The sequence below is a fragment of the Musca domestica genome, unplaced genomic scaffold (genome assembly GCF_030504385.1).
Source record: "Musca domestica strain aabys unplaced genomic scaffold, Musca_domestica.polishedcontigs.V.1.1 5, whole genome shotgun sequence".
Taxonomy (NCBI): Eukaryota; Metazoa; Arthropoda; class Insecta; order Diptera; family Muscidae; genus Musca; species Musca domestica.
The window spans coordinates 20,681,799-20,704,871 of NW_026712346.1; the positions used below are offsets into that span (position 1 = coordinate 20,681,799).

Here is a 23,073-nt window from a genome sequence, read left to right on the forward strand (position 1 = left end):
TAATATCATTTGGTATCATAGCCCTACCTTGATTTTATTGTACCATGATTTCACCCAAGGTGTATTTAATAAGGTGTAATTGACAATCATATGGTTTTAAACTTTTTTTATTTTTGTTTGTAAACTAAATTGTCAATTTTATAAGAAATTTCATTTTGGATTCCTTTTCTATTGACTCGTGTACCTAATTCAGGATAAGCTTCTAAGTGGTGGACACATAAATAGGGCTGTTACGATTGCTATGGCCTTGGTTGATCACATAATTTTAATATATGTATATTGTGGCTCAATGTAGGCAGCTGGTGCGTTTGTGCTTAAACTGCTGCTAGACTAGGCATATCACAATGGTTGGGTAACTGTGTAGTTGAAAACATCTCAGAGCTTCAAACCATGGGTATATAGTTTATACTTTGATTAATGTTGTCTCTGCTTTCGGAGCCTTTGACGCTAGCCGACTGAACAATATTTTTAATGTACCTTTAATGAGAGTATGACAGTAAACCTGAGACGTGTTTTGCAGGAAGTGGTGAGAATCCAGCCCGACCATTGCAACAAATCGTTGGGAATCGCAATGGGTCTATTGGTGTTGTTGCATGTATGATTTGTTCATATGTTTCAGCGAATGCACAACCAAAGGCCATCGAGGGATATGACAAGTAACGCATATGCGTTCATGAAGCCGCTGCGGACATAGCTTTTAATACGTTTGTGTTTAAACCGCAAGAAAACTTCGTCAATTTAAAGACCCTCGTCACGGCCCAGAATGTTCTTTTTGGGATATTATAGGGATTATGTCCGCAACTTTCTGGGGATTATGACCGAACCCCCATAATGGAATGGGGATTATTTCCAATGAAAAAACGGTCATAACCCGTAGAACGTAGGGGACATAATCCTCACAATAATGGGTAAATCCAAAGACTTTCTCCTCTGAGTATGTCCGGCACCGTCTAACGCGAACCCAAGTTTACTACATTTAATAATATTTGTAAGTAGTCCCCATAGCAAACGGCCATACTCCCCACTTTATTATGTGGATTATGACCGAAAAAAAATCATAATCTCCATAATTGCAATGGGGATTATGTCCAGGTGCCGGTTTAGGATTTTCCATTTGAAATAATACGTTTGTGTTTAAACCGCAAGAAAACTTCGTCAATTTAAAGACCCTCGTCACGGCCCCAGAATGTTCTTTTTGGGATATTATAGGGATTATGTCCGCAACTTTCTGGGGATTATGACCGAACCCCCATAATGGAATGGGGATTATTTCCAATGAAAAAACGGTCATAACCCGTAGAACGTAGGGGACATAATCCTCACAATAATGGGTAAATCCAAAGACTTTCTCCTCTGAGTATGTCCGGCAACGTCTAACGCGAACCCAAGTTTACTACATTTAATAATATTTGTAAGTAGTCCCCATAGCAAACGGCCATACTTCCCACTTTATTATGTGGATTATGACCGAAAAAATCATAATCTCCATAATTGCAATGGGGAATATGTCCAGGCGCCGGTTTAGGATTTTCCATTTGAAATAAAAGTGTAAGTGGGGGTGGCGGAAATATCAACCTAATCCGCTAAAGGTTAGGTGCTGCCACAAACCTCGAAATATTGGTTCTAGACCCACGATTTTACATATGTAATCACTCTACATGTCGCAGTTATGACGCAAACCTCACCAAATTTTGCGTTTATCCAGGAGAGAGATTTTTCTGATTTTTGTAGTCTCTCATGTCATAATTATATCAATTGGCGTCTAATTTTGCGTGAGGTTAGAGTTTAGAGCAGCGAAGTAGCGCACCTGCTGGGATCAATACAGCACAGCGTAAGAAATTGACCATACCTTTTGTGTGAAATATCCATTTTTAAACAAAATATTTCCTTTGTTTAAATTTTGTGAATGAACGATTGATAGTTTTTGATTGTCTACTTTGGCATTTTGTTTGTTTGTGTTGGAGTTGGTTGAACCAAAACTTGCCTAAGCTATTTTTTGATTTCTTACGTACGGAAACCAAAAATTCTATTTTTCTGCCTTTGTCTTGTAATTGGAAGAAAAATAAGTTTGCTGAACAGGCTATAACAGTAGAAAACTATGGTTTGATAGCTCATGTTGGGCATACATCAAAGATCTATATCAATACATTAGTCTTTGTATTTCAGAATTTAAAAAAATTTTCTGTTAATACCATTTTGGCAGCATAATGAAAGGCTAGAGTGAATACATTAAATTGACACGTTTCCAATCTTATTTGCAATATATATAATTAACTAGCCCATAGGTTCATGGACGGTTCAAAAAACTTCTATACATGACTACTCTAAAATTATACAAAATATTTCTAATTTTAAACATTTTTATTAATATTAAACCTTAAAACTAATTAATAAAACAAGGTTAGTACAAAAACAAATTACCACAAGAAAACAATGAAAATTTTTAAACAATGTTTATATTATTATTATTGTTAAGTCCGCACTATAGAGACTCGGGGAACAAGTGCCGGCGAAGCTCTCCCAATAGAGCCAGTACGTCCAATACGTACGTGTGACCGTCCAAAGTTATAGGGGGTTAAATAAAAAGAAAATAAAACACAATAATTTTAATATAAAAGGTTCAGCCAATTGCCGTGTATTTATTGTGTGGTAAACGATATTACCTTTTTATACCCTACACCACATAGTGGTAAGGGTATTATGTCTTTGTGCATTTGTTTGTAACATGGAGAAGGAAACGAGATAGACCCATAGTTACTTTTGAGAACCTTCATAGAATCACTTTCTGAGTCGATTTATGCATGTCAGTCCGTCTGTCCGTCCGTCCGTCTGTCCATGTATTCTTGTGAACAAAATGCAGGTCGCATTTATTATCCGATTGAGATGAAATTTTCCAAACAATATTTTTTTGGCCCAAGGACGAACCCTATTGAAATTGGTGAGAATCGGATCAAATTTAGATATAGCTCCCATATATATCTTCATCCGATTTCGGGTTAAATGTGCACCAAATATCCACTATCAGTCCAAATTACCTGAATTTTGGCACATCCAACCGAGTTCGGCCTAGAAGCAAGTATATAAAATTTGGAGAAAATCGGTTCAGATATAGCTATAGCTCCCATATATATCTTCATCCGATTTCGGGTTAATTGACCACCAATTGGCCAATATCAGCCCAAATGGCCCGAATTTTGGCACATGTGACCGAGATTAGCCTTAAAGCAAATACAAAAAATTTGGAGAAAATCGGTTCAGAAACAGCTATAGCTCCCATATATATCTTCATCCGATTTCGGGTTAAATGTACACCAAATGTCCACTATCAGTCCAAATTACCTGAATTTTGGCACACCCAACCGAGTTCGGCCTAGAAGCAAGTATATCAAATTTGAAGAAAATCGGTTCAGATATAGCTATAGCTCCCATATATATCTTTCATCCGATTTGGTGTTTAAGCCTCTCACATTCGCAATATGCACTCCACAAGAATGATATTTGGTACCAGATATAAGATACAGCCCAGAAATAGCTGTTTGTAATTTTATCGAAATCGGTACATATAATGTACAAACTAATTAAAAGTTAAAATTATTCCTTTTTATTAATTCATTTGACCATCATTCAATGTAAAAAAGTGCCAAAAAAATATTAAGATTAAGAAATCTTAATGTACCAGTCATCATTTCGCACAGCAAAGGTTTGCAAACGTTTCCGGGCGACTTGTTCGCAAACGATACAACTCGGCAACTCACATCCGAAGTACATTGAGGCAATCGTAAAAAAATGTGTCTTCCTGTGAGTAGTACGTTAATCATTTCGTTTGTTTTCCTTCGCTGGATATACATCAGAATAGAACATATTAAGCCGCTGATAAAGGCCGAATTATTAGAACGGACACTAAGAGCCTGTTCACAGAACTTTTGTTTAAGGTAGACAAGCAATTGCTACCCATTTTTATGTTTTTATTTCAGTTCACTATCAAAACAATCCAAAAACCAAACAACTTGTTGCATTGATTTTGAATAAATAATTGAAAACAGCGAAAACTGAATGAAAGGTCAACATTTATTTTCAAAATCATGTTCTATATATCTCTATCATACGTTGTAATACCATTTTAAAATCATCCGAATTTGAATTTTTTCTGAAAAATTGTTCATTATTGAAAATAATACGCACACAAAAGTTGACATATTAAGCCAAGAAAATAAAAAAAATAATATCATTTGGTATCATAGCCCTACCTTGATTTTATTGTACCATGATTTCACCCAAGGTGTATTTAATAAGGTGTAATTGACAATCATATGGTTTTAAACTTTTTTTATTTTTGTTTGTAAACTAAATTGTCAATTTTATAAGAAATTTCATTTTGGATTCCTTTTCTATTGACTCGTGTACCTAATTCAGGATAAGCTTCTAAGTGGTGGACACATAAATAGGGCTGTTACGATTGCTATGGCCTTGGTTGATCACATAATTTTAATATATGTATATTGTGGCTCAATGTAGGCAGCTGGTGCGTTTGTGCTTAAACTGCTGCTAGACTAGGCATATCACAATGGTTGGGTAACTGTGTAGTTGAAAACATCTCAGAGCTTCAAACCATGGTTATATAGTTTATACTTTGATTAATGTTGTCTCTGCTTTCGGAGCCTTTGACGCTAGCCGACTGAACAATATTTTTAATGTACCTTTAATGAGAGTATGACAGTAAACCTGAGACGTGTTTTGCAGGAAGTGGTGAGAATCCAGCCCGACCATTGCAACAAATCGTTGGGAATCGCAATGGGTCTATTGGTGTTGTTGCATGTATGATTTGTTCATATGTTTCAGCGAATGCACAACCAAAGGCCATCGAGGGATATGACAAGTAACGCATATGCGTTCATGAAGCCGCTGCGGACATAGCTTTTAATACGTTTGTGTTTAAACCGCAAGAAAACTTCGTCAATTTAAAGACCCTCGTCACGGCCCAGAATGTTCTTTTTGGGATATTATAGGGATTATGTCCGCAACTTTCTGGGGATTATGACCGAACCCCCATAATGGAATGGGGATTATTTCCAATGAAAAAACGGTCATAACCCGTAGAACGTAGGGGACATAATCCTCACAATAATGGGTAAATCCAAAGACTTTCTCCTCTGAGTATGTCCGGCACCGTCTAACGCGAACCCAAGTTTACTACATTTAATAATATTTGTAAGTAGTCCCCATAGCAAACGGCCATACTCCCCACTTTATTATGTGGATTATGACCGAAAAAAAATCATAATCTCCATAATTGCAATGGGGATTATGTCCAGGTGCCGGTTTAGGATTTTCCATTTGAAATAATACGTTTGTGTTTAAACCGCAAGAAAACTTCGTCAATTTAAAGACCCTCGTCACGGCCCCAGAATGTTCTTTTTGGGATATTATAGGGATTATGTCCGCAACTTTCTGGGGATTATGACCGAACCCCCATAATGGAATGGGGATTATTTCCAATGAAAAAACGGTCATAACCCGTAGAACGTAGGGGACATAATCCTCACAATAATGGGTAAATCCAAAGACTTTCTCCTCTGAGTATGTCCGGCAACGTCTAACGCGAACCCAAGTTTACTACATTTAATAATATTTGTAAGTAGTCCCCATAGCAAACGGCCATACTCCCCACTTTATTATGTGGATTATGACCGAAAAAAAAATCATAATCTCCATAATTGCAATGGGGATTATGTCCAGGTGCCGGTTTAGGATTTTCCATTTGAAATAATACGTTTGTGTTTAAACCGCAAGAAAACTTCGTCAATTTAAAGACCCTCGTCACGGCCCCAGAATGTTCTTTTTGGGATATTATAGGGATTATGTCCGCAACTTTCTGGGAATTATGACCGAACCCCCATAATGGAATGGGGATTATTTCCAATGAAAAAACGGTCATAACCCGTAGAAAGTAGGGGACATAATCCTCACAATAATGGGTAAATCCAAAGACTTTCTCCTCTGAGTATGTCCGGCATCGTCTAACGCGAACCCAAGTTTACTACATATAATAATATTTGTAAGTAGTCCCCATAGCAAACGGCCATACTTCCCACTTTATTATGTGGATTATGACCGAAAAAATCATAATCTCCATAATTGCAATGGGGAATATGTCCAGGCGCCGGTTTAGGATTTTCCATTTGAAATAAAAGTGTAAGTGGGGGTGGCGGAAATATCAACCTAATCCGCTAAAGGTTAGGTGCTGCCACAAACCTCGAAATATTGGTTCTAGACCCACGATTTTACATATGTAATCACTCTACATGTCGCAGTTATGACGCAAACCTCACCAAATTTTGCGTTTATCCAGGAGAGAGATTTTTCTGATTTTTGTAGTCTCTCATGTCATAATTATATCAATTGGCGTCTAATTTTGCGTGAGGTTAGAGTTTAGAGCAGCGAAGTAGCGCACCTGCTGGGATCAATACAGCACAGCGTAAGAAATTGACCATACCTTTTGTGTGAAATATCCATTTTTAAACAAAATATTTCCTTTGTTTAAATTTTGTGAATGAACGATTGATAGTTTTTGATTGTCTACTTTGGCATTTTGTTTGTTTGTGTTGGAGTTGGTTGAACCAAAACTTGCCTAAGCTATTTTTTGATTTCTTACGTACGGAAACCAAAAATTCTATTTTTCTGCCTTTGTCTTGTAATTGGAAGAAAAATAAGTTTGCTGAACAGGCTATAACAGTAGAAAACTATGGTTTGATAGCTCATGTTGGGCATACATCAAAGATCTATATCAATACATTAGTCTTTGTATTTCAGAATTTAAAAAAATTTTCTGTTAATACCATTTTGGCAGCATAATGAAAGGCTAGAGTGAATACATTAAATTGACACGTTTCCAATCTTATTTGCAATATATATAATTAACTAGCCCATAGGTTCATGGACGGTTCAAAAAACTTCTATACATGACTACTCTAAAATTATACAAAATATTTCTAATTTTAAACATTTTTATTAATATTAAACCTTAAAACTAATTAATAAAAACAAGGTTAGTACAAAAACAAATTACCACAAGAAAACAATGAAAATTTTTAAACAATGTTTATATTATTATTATTGTTAAGTCCGCACTATAGAGACTCGGGGAACAAGTGCCGGCGAAGCTCTCCCAATAGAGCCAGTACGTCCAATACGTACGTGTGACCGTCCAAAGTTATAGGGGGTTAAATAAAAAGAAAATAAAACACAATAATTTTAATATAAAAGGTTCAGCCAATTGCCGTGTATTTATTGTGTGGTAAACGATATTACCTTTTTATACCCTACACCACATAGTGGTAAGGGTATTATGTCTTTGTGCATTTGTTTGTAACATGGAGAAGGAAACGAGATAGACCCATAGTTACTTTTGAGAACCTTCATAGAATCACTTTCTGAGTCGATTTATGCATGTCAGTCCGTCTGTCCGTCCGTCCGTCTGTCCATGTATTCTTGTGAACAAAATGCAGGTCGCATTTATTATCCGATTGAGATGAAATTTTCCAAACAATATTTTTTTGGCCCAAGGACGAACCCTATTGAAATTGGTGAGAATCGGATCAAATTTAGATATAGCTCCCATATATATCTTCATCCGATTTCGGGTTAAATGTGCACCAAATATCCACTATCAGTCCAAATTACCTGAATTTTGGCACATCCAACCGAGTTCGGCCTAGAAGCAAGTATATAAAATTTGGAGAAAATCGGTTCAGATATAGCTATAGCTCCCATATATATCTTCATCCGATTTCGGGTTAATTGACCACCAATTGGCCAATATCAGCCCAAATGGCCCGAATTTTGGCACATGTGACCGAGATTAGCCTTAAAGCAAATACAAAAAATTTGGAGAAAATCGGTTCAGAAACAGCTATAGCTCCCATATATATCTTCATCCGATTTCGGGTTAAATGTACACCAAATGTCCACTATCAGTCCAAATTACCTGAATTTTGGCACACCCAACCGAGTTCGGCCTAGAAGCAAGTATATCAAATTTGGAGAAAATCGGTTCAGATATAGCTATAGCTCCCATATATATCTTTCATCCGATTTGGTGTTTAAGCCTCTCACATTCGCAATATGCACTCCACAAGAATGATATTTGGTACCAGATATAAGATACAGCCCAGAAATAGCTGTTTGTAATTTTATCGAAATCGGTTCAGATTTGGATATAGCTCCCATATATATCTTCATCCGATTTCGGGTTAATTGTGCACCAAATGGCCGATATAAGTCCAAATGGACTGAATTTTAGTACATCGGACCAAATTCAGCCTAGAAGCAAGTATATCAAATCTAGTGAAAATCGGTTCAGATATATATATAGCAACCATATATATGTTTCATCCGATTTAGAGTTTTAGTCCCATACATTCGTAATATTCACTCCACAACCGTGATATTTGGTACCATGTATTAGATGGAGCACAGGAATAGCTGTTTTAAATTTTATCGAAATCGGTTCAGATTTGGATATAGCTCTCATATATATCTTCATCCGATTTCGGGTTAAATGTGCACTAAATGGTCAATATCAGCCCAAATCACCAGTCTAGAAGCTAATACGTAAAATGGATAAACCCGGTTCAGAGATAGCTATAGTTCGTAAAATGCACGATAGAATTAGATATATTTTGATTTTGTACCAAATATCTCATAGAGCTCTGAAATGCCCTGTATAAACCTTTTTACGAGAGCTCTACTAAATATGCATAGTGGTGTAGGGTATCATATAGTCGGCCCCGCCCGACTTTTGAGCTTTCCTTACTGGTTTAATACAACAATATGTAGATAAGCTTACGATAAAGCGCGGGTGTTAGCTTGCAATTCAAGCGTTGATACAAACTCAAAGTCTTTGGTTGTGATAACATTTAGATGTCTAAAGGGTTGACGGCATGTCAAATCAATTATATGTTCGTTTAAATCTGTCTATTCTACTACAACAAGGATGTAGTAATTAGGAGTAGACAGATTTCAACGGCTATGTCCTTCTAAATAAAGGACTGGGGTTTTAACTATTTTTAAACATCAATTTTAACTTAAACAATTATTATTATTATTATTATTATTGTTGCAAAATAGTTAGGCTTAATCCTATTATTGATGTTTTTATAAAAAAACACGTTTCTTTTTTAGTAGACAAATATGATAATGTTTACCAGGAGGGTAACGCATACCTAGGTTTTGGAAAAAGCCACTAATCCTCATCAGTTCACTTGCTTTTTGTCTGGGGATATTCTCTCCAGGAGTTATTGTAAAATAACTTCTATGACAAAAAAACTTTTGAACTCAAGTAACGAGATCGTAAGCTCAATAGAAGAGGAACCAAAGAATTGTATTAAACTAAAATTCTTTTGGAAAATCATTTAGATCTTACCACCGCATCTATAAACATTTTCATATTTATCCACTTGTTATGCTTTCGTTTAGCTGAACGAAATAACATAACCATTGGATTTCTCTGTTACAACAAAAACCCCTTCCCCCCTCCTCGACCGTGCCTTGTCTATTAATCGAACAGTGTTGGCATGCTTGTTCGGGATACCGTAGTATTTTGTTGTTGCAAAATAGTTAGGATTAAGCCCATTATTGCTGTTTTTATAAAAACAGCGTTACGTCAGGACGAGGAAGAAACCGAGACGGTGGAGCCACGACACGCTGATCAGAACGTGGTTATACTCTTATAAATTCCTTGTTCCTATCTTCTAATTCCTTCTTCTCTATTGTCCAATTCCCCCTTCATTTCATTTTTTAAAAATTTTTCTTTAAATAGAATGAGCATAGTGGACTAGGAAATCACCGAGTGGTTGTTCAAATAACCACGCATCCTTTAATCAACCTAACCTAGTACAAATCTTATTCATGTAGATGTCCAGTTGTTACTGTTAACAAATTCTAAGATTCCTTCTATATCCTTCACACTGCAGGTGAATCGCCCAGATAATCGTTTATGATATGTTTTATGTCCATATAGGATAGACAGTTCCCGATTTTCTTCAAATGTCACTGATCATGTTTAAACAACATTAGATCTCATATGAAGGTGTGATGTGTCGGTCGAATCCTTCTTGAACCTCTCAAATTGTCAAAATGATTCTTAATCACTCTTTTATACTCCCCAGTTTCCCAATGAAGATGCAATGTGTCGGTCGAATCCTTCTTGAACCTCTCAAATTGTCAAAATGATTCTTAATCACTCTTTTCTACTCCCCAGTTTCCCAATGAAGATGCGATGTGTCGGTCGAATCCTTCTGGAAACTCTCAAAGGGTCAATATGATTCTTAATCACTCTTTTCTACTCCCCTCATACATACGGTACTCCCTCATACATACGGTACTCCCTCTGAAACGTTATTGAAAGTTGGAGGCTCGGGGATTGTTTACAAGAATTCAGGTTTTCTTTATTAATAGAAAAAGTAACAACCACATGACAATGCAAAATCTTCTTGATATAATACAAGAAATGGATAATAATGGTTTAACTACAGACTAGATAAAGATAAAAAGGAAACAAAAAACAGTGTTGCCACATCAATAATTATTTCTGGGTTATCAGCACATTTCATGGACAAATGTCAATTCAAACACAAACCGCAAACCAGAACTTTCTATGTCGTATCCCATGAAAGTTAACAACTTAGATTCATTATCAAATTTCATTCTTTTCACACGAGGTACAAAACATAATCATAACTTATTCGGTTTGGTGGAACCCTCCCATCTTTTGTATGGGGTACATGGAACAGAATTTGTTACTAATCTATTTTGCGAGTAATTTGCGCACATTACGGCTTCGCTCCAATATTATTTCGATAATTTAACTTCTTTTAAAACACATATTTTTGTTGTGGTCAATATGGTACTGTGAACTGAAGTTTTATTCCACGACTGCAAAGGAAATCAGCAATTTTTCTTGGTTTATTTTTTCCACCGTTATCGGATCTTAAACATATCGGATATTTATCAAATTTATTTTTAACAATCTCTACATATGCCTTCTGTTTGTCAAAAACCTTCGATTTTTTTCATTCAGGGCGTTCTTGCCGGGAGAGTTATAGTTTGCATGGATCCATAGACATCGGTATGGATTATTTCCAACACTTCCCCAGTTTGCGAATTTGATGTTTTTGGGAATGGTGTTTTGTTAGTTTACACTTTCTACATACCTCGCAATTTTTCTTTATGGCGCAATTCAAAATGTTAACATTTTTCTCCACCTTACCAAACTGCATCAATTTCACCGCATTTATATCTCTGTGTCCAAATGCTGACAATGATCCATCGGGCACATAACAACGTTTTCCTCTCTGGTCGTTTGCAACGTGGTTGATACAAATTATTAATCAAGTCTGCCACACCAATTTCGACATCTGTGCCGTCCTGTTTTCTACACATACTGCCAGAAAATGTAAAAGTGTAGCACTTAATTGACAATCATTTGGTAGATAATAAACATGTATTCTCCACATGTATTCTCCAACATGTATTCTGCCTGTATTTTTTTTTTAATTTCCAGCAATTCTTACGAATGTGTCCAACTCCATGGAAATGGTGGCAATTAATTTCCTTTTTGTGATTTGGATGTTGATTTTTTTATTTGTTGTCCTTAAGACAGAGTCTTCACTAGCTTGCTTTTCCTTAACGTTTCATACTATTTCAGTAGTTTATATTCGACCACACTCATAGTGAGATCTCTCATATGTAGCAGGCTTCTTAGAATCGTTGATATAGTCTATTACTCAGACATGTTTTCACCCAATGATTGTAATTTCGAGAACATCAACTTCATTTTTGTTATTACTCAATGAAGATTTCTCATGATATGTTTTGAGCGTATCCCAAACTGCTTTTGCATTTCCATAAATTGCTATGCGATTCCACAACTCATAATTATCCCTGTTCAATTTTGTGAACAATAATTTTGAGTCAGCCATGAATCTTGATAACCGGGAAATTTATTTTTTATTTGAACAGATTTCTGATAAAGCTCCATGGTAGAAACATGGTACAATGAAATCAAGGTAGGACAGAGCCATTTTCTTGGTTTAAGAAGTGAACTTTATTCATATATTCGTGTGTATTATTTTCAATTTTTGGAAATTGTTTAGAAAATATTCAAATTCAGTTGATTTCAAAATGCTCATTTCAAAGTATGCAAGAAAAAAATCAAATTTTGTAGCGAAATAAATCTGTAGAGATATGCAGAACATGATTTTAAAAAGTATAACTTTTCATTCAGTTTTTACGTATTTTAATTATATATTCAAAATCAATGAAACAAGTTGCAATTGTTTTAATAGTGACGTGCAATTTTTTTCAAGTTAGCCTACCTTGTCTTCATTGCATCATGGCTAAAAGAATACAGGTAGATGCATTTTTAATGATTTTAAATTTGTTGATTTGTGCATGTTTTCTTCTACGACGCCTATCAGAGGTTGTTAAGATATGCATTTTTAAAAATTTTATACAAATTTGAATAGTTTTTCATTCAAAATGTTCAATTCCAAAAATAGTTGGGCAGTACATTGTCCCTTTACATAAGTCTGGTAGTCTTACTAATGTGTCAAATTATAGAAGAATTGCAAAATTAAGTGCCATTCCAAAATTGTTCGAACAATTAATTACTGCATAATTGTGATAAACAAGCCAGTTTACTTCAAAACGATTTTGATAGCCTTTTTCAATGGTGCAGGTTAAATTGTATCCAGATCTTTTTCTCTGATATTGCAATATAATATTGACGGTCATTCATTATCAACTGTAGATTCATTTGTCGATCTTGGCCTCTTGATGGATCCAAAATTAAATTTTGATAGCCATGTTATAACAATGGTAAATAAAGCAAATGGTGTTTTAGGTTTTGTTAAAGGGTGGGCCACAGAATTTTCTGATCCATAAATAACAAAACAGTTATTTACGTCTCTTGTCAGACCTATATTAGAATACGGTTCTGTTGTATGGGATCCTCAATATGCAATATACTCAGATAAAATAGAATCGGTGCAAAAACAATTGCTATTTGCCTTACGCGGTTTACATTAGAATAGTGATTTTGTTTTGCCTTCTTATGCTAGCAGGCTAAAATTAATTAGATTGCCTACACTTAAAAGCAGACGTATTATGTTGAACTCCATGTTTGTACTAAAAAATATTAAATGGTAATATACCTTCAGATTTCCTAATCTCATCTATTAGAATTAATGTTCCGTTTAGATCTAGTAGATACTACCAATTTTTATATACCGTTTTCACCGCACGAATTATTCAATGGGCGAACCTCTTAGTAAAATGTGTGTTGACTTTAATTCTGTGTACTGTAATGTAGATTTTGGTATGAGTTTAGAAGTTATTAAATCTAGAATAATTTTATTTTTAAACAATTAAAATACATGTTTTATTATTTGACAACTAGCTGATGAATTAGATTTTGTAGCTGGTTCTTAATTCCCTACTAAATTCCCATTATGATGCGGATCATGATGTGTACGCGATCCCTACGTAAAGGGAGGTCGCCCCCTCTGTCGACAAGGGTGGGAATGTGAGGCGTGGGAACGTTCGAAAAAAAACAAAGACCTTTGATACGGTCAACCATATCACGCTCTTCGAGGGCGTTGAGAATACTACCCTCCGGTCATGTTTGAAACGTTGGATAGTCAATTATATGTGTGGACGTCAGTCGTACGTAGAATTCCGGAACAAGAAGTCCAAGCCCCGTAGAGTGATACAGGGAGTTCCCCAAGGTGGGTGATATCTCCGGAACTGTTTAATCTCTACCTTTCCGGAATTCTGCACCCTCCAAACGGCGTCGAGATAGTAACATATGCGGATGACTGTACGATCATGGCGTCGGTTCCTGTAGTTGATGACATATGTGCCAGGGAGTTTGCCGCCTTCTTCCATGCGAGGAATATGAAAATATCCGCCACCAAATCAACGGTCATACTATTTACCACATGGACTGCGGAGATGAGAACACAGCTGGATTTGCAGGTCGAGGGGCACATAAATCCGACCACTAACTACCTCAAAATACTTGGGGTCACATTCGACAGCATGTTCAAGACGTCAGCGAAAGCCACAGCTATGTGTGATAAATTGAAAAGTAGGAACAAGGTCCTAAAGGCGCTAGCCAGCAGCACTTGGGGAGCGGGTAAGGAAACCTTGTTGACCTTGTTGAAGTCGGCCTGTGGTTAGCTATGCGGTTCTACTGTAGTTTGCGAATACGAGTGCAACCTTAACCACCCTAACCACCATATTGTGGACAAAACTCCCCCACCCTGGCGTGTCAGGAAGGAACTGCATGACCTAGAGATAGAGAGAGAGGTCCAGCGATATAAAAGAGAGCCTCTGGATCATAAAGCCTATCAAGCGGGTCGGAATAGCATTCATACTGATGCAGTCGCAGTTGTAGTTAACAATTACAGTATGAATGCCAACCTCGAAGTCCACCCCCCTCCCCTTGCAGCTGGAGTGTCGGCTGCCTATGCAAACTAGGGTAGTTTTAGCCAAACAAAGTTCAGGATGGTGCAGCCGTCTCAATTCATATTGGGCACCAATTGACGAAGATGTGCGGAACGCCTGCCCAGTGTGTGATACAGACCCGCACAATATGCTGCATCTATTCAATTGTCCAGCCAAGCTTACCCAATACCGTACAAAGGATATCTGGCTACAGCCCATAAAGGTAATAGAATTCCTAAACCTGGACATCGAAGAAGATGCGGATTAACAGTCTATAAACAACAGAGCGTACATTTTGCTGTTACAACAACATGGTCCGGTTTTTTTTTCAATCTCGGACCAATAGAGTTGGAAGCAGGCATTCCTCCCAAAACAGAAAAATAAACAAAAACGAGAATGTATACACTGAGTTGGCCACCGCTGGCCGAAACTGGGATGTTGTCGCCCTGGGATTAAGTGCACTCCTTGATTGGTTTTCGTTAATAACACTCGGAATTATTACAGGCCCTACCTAATACCTGACTTTCGACGTTTTTCACCACAAGTGTTGCATATTTTATGGTTGAATCTTAGGATCTAACTATTATTTTTTTTATAAAAATAAACTCGTTGTTAGTTATTGTTATGTATTTAGTTTTCTGTTTAACTTAAGTTTACGTAAGATTGGCCTATTTATATTGAATTGCATGAAATAAATGAAACAAACAAAGAACAAAGTTGAACAATTTTAACATTGCACTTTGGACCAAAGGCATGTTTTTGAGGCAATAAATCACAGGGACGAGTCACAGCTTCCAAATTTCGTTTTTAAGTGCTAGTTGAGAAGAACGTCTGCCGAATTTCTTTCAAATCGGCAAGAATATAGATATAGCTCCCGCATATAACTTTCATTCGATTTGAGATTTGTGCCCCTCAGAGTCGTAATATAAAATCTATAACAGCGATATTCGGTACGAGGTATCAGATACAGCTTAGAAATACTTTTGACAAATTTGGTCGAAGTCGATTCAGCTCCCATATATATTTCGCTCAAATTCTTCTTGTAAATGTTTGTCTAATTAGGTTCTGGAGAAAATTTAAAATGTTTAACAATATTTTTTATTTCTAATAACAATCCTGATGTACATTATATTCCACGCGTTTTCCATATTTTGTTGTTAATATAATGCAAACAGTTTTTGTTTGGCGCCAATAATAATATAAGGTTTGTTTAATTTTTAATGTTAAGAAATGGCGAAAAGAGGTTTTAGGTTTTTTCCAGATTGTAAGTTTTTTTTAATTATATTGCCTCAAAAACATGTCATCGGGCCCATAGTGCATTAGCAGAAATTATTTTTATGAATGTGTGCAATTTGTACCTTGCAGACATTTTACCATAGTGAGAAAGGTGACTATGTTTGTATGGAAACGGGTATATTGTAGGCTTGTAATAAAAAAAATGTCAATGGTTGAAACTGGGTAGCAACATTTGCATGAAGTTAATAGTTTTTGAAAATTGACCTATTTTTTATTAGATTAAAAAATGTTTACGTGTTCCTCCGAATTTTAAGTAATGTAATGAAGAGACCTTGGCCTTCCTTTCATACATAGTGAATATTGTTCAAGGAACTGATACAACTTTTTTCTGAATACTATCAATTTTACATATTTTCAGAATCAAGCGAATATTCACACTTTATAAAACTTCAACATTCAATTGATTTGGATTACATATCGCAAATAACAAATATGCAGCCGGAAATAACAGTACAAATTGGATCAATGCCCTATATGCGTGGAGGATACTTTCAAAATGAAGCTGGAATCACATTTGGATACCTTTTTCCAATATTTTTTCTAATTCTATTAGAGAGCACATTCTTTGTACCATTAGTAGAGGAGAAGCAAGACGGTTTAAAAGTAAGATATTTGGATTTTAGTAACAAATAATGTATAAATGTATTTTCTAGGAGTTTTTGGTTATCGCAACCCCATTGTCGTATTTAAACGGAATTTCCTTTTATGTGGTGCGTTTAATAGTATATACGATGTATTCAATATCTGTATTAGTTGTAGCTGGTAAATATAACGCTTTAGGTATAATACCAGAATTTTTGGTATTTATATTGGCCGTCCTGTTCATGCTTGCGATGATGTCCTATACGTATTTGATATCTGTATTTTTCAATACAGGTAAATGCAAACAATGACCACAAATATTTAAAAAACTTATGAAAATTATTTTTTTTTACAGTTTTCTACGCCAAAACATTTGGTTTTCCTCTATTAATCGCACCATTAGCATTTAAATTTATATCAAATAGCGTAGGTAGAGCTGACGTATATTTGTTTACTCTGAATGCCTTCACAGAAGCTTGGAATACCTTTCAAATCGTAGGAAATAAATGTAAGGCATACATATTTTAAAATCAATTATAAATTTGTTTTGTTTTTTAATACATCATAATTTTTTATACAGATGAAAAATTTGAAATCTTTAATCTACATAAAAAAATAACTGCTTCTTCGTTCAGCATATGTCAAATCTATATAATACTTGTAGCGCAGACAATCGTCTACTCACTATTATATATATATTTAGCTCATATTTTTCCTGGCCCAGGTGGCATAAAAAAATCATACTTGTTCTTTTTAGAGGTATTTGTGTTTGTGCATTAGCAATTACTTTATGTATTAACACTCTTTATTTAACTTGTAGAAAAAATTTTGGAAGAAAGCTGAATTCAACGAATATATTACAAGCTCCAATTGTTCAGACGCCATTATAATACAAAATTTGCAAAAGCAATTCAATGCTAGTGGGCGCAAAATTGTAATAGCCGATCGTTTAAATATGACTATTAAAAATAGACAAATAACAGTTTTATTAGGTCATAATGGTGCAGGAAAAACCACAACCATTAATATGATAATGGGTAAGTAAAAAGGTGATACATTGAATTTTATTTAACATTTTGAATATATAGAAACTACAAATGAATGCATCTGTAAATTCAAACAATGAATGAATTATTATATGACTAAAACTGCGTCTGTATAATAACAACATTCTGCATAATACGATCCAAAAAAAAAAAAACACACAATGGACGCTTATGCGTCAGCTAAATGTTTCTTTTTACGATTCTGCTGATTATAAGCTAATTTCTATTATATTTTATTTGTTTTTGCTTTAGGTTTGGTGACAAAGGATGGCGGGAGAATTTCGGTTTGCAGTGAACGTGATGTTTCATGTTATAGACATTTAATCGGATACTGCCCACAGAACAGTATTTACATGCAGTATATGACGTGTAAGGAACATTTGATTTTCTTTGCGAAGGTAAGCACAAACGTTAAAAAACACCAGTATGATTGGCGTAAAAAATTTACAACATAATCGTTTTTTAGCTAAGAGGTTTGGGACATCAGGAGGCTCAAACATTAGCTAACAAATTATTGAAAGAACTAAATCTTAAAGAAAAAGCTAATGAATATGGTAAAAGTCTTTCGGGTGGTATGAAACGCCGCCTTTCACTGGGTATTGCTATTGCAGGAGACACCAAGTAATTATTTCTATTATACCAAACTTTCTATGTAATAATTTTATTCCGTTATTTTTGGTAGAATTGTGGTATTGGATGAACCATCTTCAGGTTTGGATATTCAGTCTCGGCGAGAACTGTGGGATATTCTGTTGGAGCTACGTAAAACCAAGGCAATTCTAATAACTACTCATCACATGGAGGAAGCAGAAGTTCTGGGAGACACCATAAATATTTTGTCAAATGGTCGCCTGCAATTGACTGGTTCTCCTTTGGAATTGAAACGGAAAGTTGGAAGTGGATACATCTTGAAATTATGTGTCAATCCTAGCCAGTATAATGAAGACGAGTGTTTAGAACTTATAAAATTTCACGTGCCATCGGCTAGCATTATGGTATGTATTTAACAAATCATTTGGGCATGAGATAATAGATTGGAAAATCCAATTTATTTATCATGCAGCAGACAAAAATCTAATCGAAGAGGCGAGGTAGCCGCCCACGTGCCATCAAAATTTTAAGGTTCCCTTTCAGGGTCTTGACTGAATTCAAATCGAGCACTGTTGTACAAGGGTGCCTTATCGGAAAGGCTTTGTAAAAAGTTATCTGCTCTATTGCCTAAAAATTTCTCCATTGGACTTGATTCTAAGTCTTGAAGGAAATGCTTTGGCCCACGTCGAACTTGTTGAAAAAGTTCGCCTGAAATTTGAAATTCTTTCCTGAAGAAATAAAAGTGGAAAATTAAACAAAAAAACAATGAATTGCTTTGTGCGAATATCGATTAGTTTTGGATGAGGATATTACGTTTTCTATGGCTAGATTGAGTAAAATTGTCTAGAGGCTATCGTCATGGCAAAGTGAATGAAAAGGTTAAGCCTCTCAATTTTTTCTTGAAAATTTCTTTTCCTATTTCAATTATCTAAAAAGTTTGTTTAAAAATAATATTTTTTTAATGTTTCAATTTTCTAACTAACTTGTAACAAAGGCGAATATAGTGAAATACATAAACCAAAACTTTTTGTTAAAGTGATCAAATTGATTATGTTGACCATATGCAAAGTCTTGGAGTAATTACTATGAGATTTATGCTCTTACTTGGTGGTATAATATCAATTTAATTGACATTTTATTACAATACATTTTAAAAAATTAAATGTGGTTCGTACAAATTTTGTCCTACTCCGTGATATGTTTTTATAAAAAGGAAAATTGACAACGCCGACATTTACGCTATAATATTTGACAAAATAATGATGATTCTGTTTGAAAGTTAGTATACGAGGTACTGTTGACTCTTCCTTCAGCCCTAAGTATCTATTTGGGGTCAGAAGAACTGGCCCCGCCTACTTTTTAAATCTATATGTATAAAAATAGTGTAAAAAAGTATAGTAACACATCTATTGAGAACAGCTGGGCCAATTTGACTAAAATTTTATTCCGGTTATTTGTAATTACAGTAGAAAGGTTATACAAAAGAAAATTTTGTGAAAAAGCCTCTAGAAAAGTCGTGAAACTGAAAAAAATCGAAATATGTTTTTGATATAGAATTTTGTGTAGAATTGTTTCAGGATGCCATTGTAATTGAAAATTTATATTGAAAAAATTCCGAAATAATCGCGGACATTTTGCATGTTTTTCTATATTTGCCGTTATATGGTTGCCATGCCATTTCAATTTTGATTACAAAATAATTCTCAAAGCAACAAAACACTCAATCTCTTAAAATAATTTTGAATTGCGGCTATGTCTAATGGGAATTTCAGTTAACCGTTATTGACGGTATAGATTTCACAACACTGAAAACTTGAAATGTTAAATTACAATTCATTCAGTAGAAATTGTAACAAAAGCATGCGGGAGGATGGATTTTTAATGGGATATTAAACCTAGGAATATTGTATAAAGGTTCATAGATTAACCTAAATAATGCGCATTAATTGCGATTTACAGGTTTTAACCCTGATCTAGAATGTGGTCGACAAAATTAAATAAAACTAATGATATAACGAATATAATGAGGTACTGGTAAATAGGAAATAAATTATAAATACGACTTGTTCCATTTTTTTGAAAATGCATTTGAATCCTTCAAAATGCCTCGAATCGGCAGGCTATATGTGCGAAACCAGTATTAAATAACTAGATTTAATTGTACTGAAATCATCAAATCCCACACATTTGGTCGAAGAATATTAGGAGATAATATTTTATGGCAGCTATATCTAAAAGAGGATATATACATCAACTTCTATAATTCTAAGAATAATATAAAAGTCTGTAAAAAGTTTCAAAGACGACTTCTATCGTAACGGACATAAATTAACCGACAAAGATTTCTACTCTTTTACATACTTTATGGTGTCCTTAACATTTATAAACCGATGGCACCTTAGTTTTGATAGTTAAATTAAAGTCATGTAGCCAGGGCATTTGAGACACTTGAAAGAGACCGTTTCGTGAATCTACATTGATATTTTTGCTGTGATTTTTTATTTTTATTTAGAAATTACTAAATAAAAAATATTTATAAAAGAATATATGCAAAAATTCCTTCATTCATCATAAATATTGTGCTCTTTAAATTAATGTATTGAAAGGAATACAACAATAAACCACATAACCAGAAAAACATCAATAAGCCTAAACAATGAAAACCGGCAAATTTGAGGAAAGGTGAAAGTTTTCAACTTATATTAGGTTCCTAAAAATATACATTAAACACGATCCCATTGGCATCCTTTTAATTGTTCAATTGTTTAATTGTTCAATTGTTTAATTGGAACGTTAATCGAAAGATAGATACCCTTCAAACAAAACTAGTTATGGTCTTGTAAATAAGATGATATCCATTTGGCTAAGTTTGTGTTGAAGCCCACATAATTTAATTAATATATATAAGATTTCATGGTTGACCCTATCAAAAGCCTCACTAAAATCAGTGTAAATTGTGTCAGTTTGATTACGCTGAACAAATCTTTTTATTACTGCTGAAAGTCCACTACAAAAACCTCGCTGATATAGATTGAATTTTGAGTGAAATTAATGCAGTAATTAATTCTAATAATTGGATACCTCTTGACGTTGCAGTAAAGGCACACGCATTTGATCAGTCATTGGCCACTAATAAGGATATAAATCTCTGATTTGGCAGGTTGTATTATGAATATGATTAAAAGTAACTGGTTGATATTTGGGGTTTCTTTTAGCAGATTTAATTTTTAACAATTTCATCAATAATATATATAATTTTGGAAAAAAAACCTGTGTTTAGATTCCATTAATCTGTCTGCTATAGGATGTAATCCGGATACGGATGTAGGTGTGGTCCTAAAGTCACAGATGCTGGCTCGAACGCTTATTAAAACTAGTAAATATGCAACTGAACATATGTACATCCCTTATGTTATATATTTAAAGTAATCGGTTCCATATCATATTGTAAATTGTTTTGGAAGTCGCTAATCCGACTCTACATTTCTACAGTTCAGATTATTCTGCTATCATGTGAAAAATTCAATATGTAGTCATCACTTACAGAAATATCTCTGTGAAATTTAGATAAGCTATGACTCCCAGATTCGATTTCAGATTTACGCTACACTGATATAGCGTTTAAGTCTGTTGCCAGAAAAGCAATAATATCCTAATCAATAACAATGTCTCTTTAACTATATATTAGGAATAATAAGTTGATTTATTTTAAAGCTACTAAAAATAAAAGTGTTTTCTTATGTTTCTTTTCATAAATCTAAAAGTTTCATTTGATTCGCAAAAAGATTCATTTCTGTTGCAAAAGGTTTCACTTCAAATGCAAAATGTTTCATTTCCACTGCAAAAAGTTCCATTTCCACTGCAAAAGTTTTCATTTCCGCTGCAAAAAGTTTCATTTCAATTGCAAGACGTTTCATTTAATCTGGAAATGCTATATATGAAAATTAATATTGCTTTAAGATGACATAAGTAAATTAGGGATATATTTGGGATTAAGTCTGACTATTTTGCAACAACAAAATACTATGATATCCCGAACAAACATGCCAAAACCGTTCTATAAATAAATTATTTAATAGATTTGTTTTGTAATATCTTTGATAAATGTCGTGCCAATAGTTGGATGTCACACCAAAACTTGGGTCAAATTTTAAAAGAATGTCGGCAGTGTAGATTTTTTAGAAAAGCGACAATAAATATTAGCCTTGAGGACATCCATTTGATATTATAAATTGACTAGACTTAGATTTGCCAGTGTACACACAGAATGTTATCTCAGTAAAATAAATGCTTATAAAGCGGCCTTTATGTGTAGTGATACTATGCCTTCAGGCCGCGAATTGTTAAAATAGCTTTTAACAACATTTATTTTTTCATTAGAGTTTAAAGAGAGTTGAATTTATTTCATTCAATTTGAACGATATTTCCAGTTGGATTTGTTAGTGCAGCGTTTACGCAACCACTTCGATATTGGTGTTGATATCGCTAAGTGATGAAATATTATTTTGGTTGTTCAGCAAACCACTTACATTTATTTATTTATTTATTTACAAAATATTTTATAAAGTAAATTTAGAAAATATTGAAGGGAGGCGCCGGGTAACTAAGACCTTATGCGCTCGATGTAGTATAATATGAATTTCTTATTGGTTATATTCTAGCTATATATACAAGTATGGATCTGAATTAGATATCACGAATATTATGAATATTTAGTGCCAAACGGATTCGGGGTAAAAACTGTTTATTGGAACAATCGAGTATTTTTTCGATGTCTAAATTGATTGCAGAGTATTGACATTTTATAGAATATGTTCAATTGTAAGAAGCTCGCCACAGAAAGAACACCGAGCTGGCATTGTATTATCAAAATAGTAACGAGTGTTAAATAAGCATTTACCAACCCTGAGTCGGGATAGGAAAATGCAATCGGATCTAGAAAAATCAGGATTGTAGCTAATTCTAGGAATTGTTGGATTAACTCGTCTTAGAAAAGTGGACGAAGATTGCCACATAATCAATTTATTAGCACGTTTTTTTGTTTTATAAAGAT

General features: G+C 34.5%; 1 protein-coding gene across 3 annotated transcripts in view; it reads left to right on the forward strand.

Annotated features, from left to right (window-relative positions):
- Positions 1-23,073, forward strand: part of LOC101897937 (ATP-binding cassette sub-family A member 17) — a 55,358-nt gene that overhangs the window by 6,827 nt on the left and 25,458 nt on the right. For 2 of the 3 annotated variants that reach the window (XM_011297087.3, XM_011297088.3), the window contains exons 3-10: positions 16,160-16,404; positions 16,455-16,677; positions 16,739-16,891; positions 16,964-17,142; positions 17,204-17,420; positions 17,682-17,827; positions 17,896-18,050; positions 18,112-18,424. In XM_011297087.3, coding sequence (XP_011295389.1) covers positions 16,160-16,404; positions 16,455-16,677; positions 16,739-16,891; positions 16,964-17,142; positions 17,204-17,420; positions 17,682-17,827; positions 17,896-18,050; positions 18,112-18,424 — 1,631 coding nt within the window. The remainder of the gene's footprint in view (positions 1-16,159; positions 16,405-16,454; positions 16,678-16,738; positions 16,892-16,963; positions 17,143-17,203; positions 17,421-17,681; positions 17,828-17,895; positions 18,051-18,111; positions 18,425-23,073) is intronic. The other variant, XM_020039271.2, reaches the window with a different exon arrangement.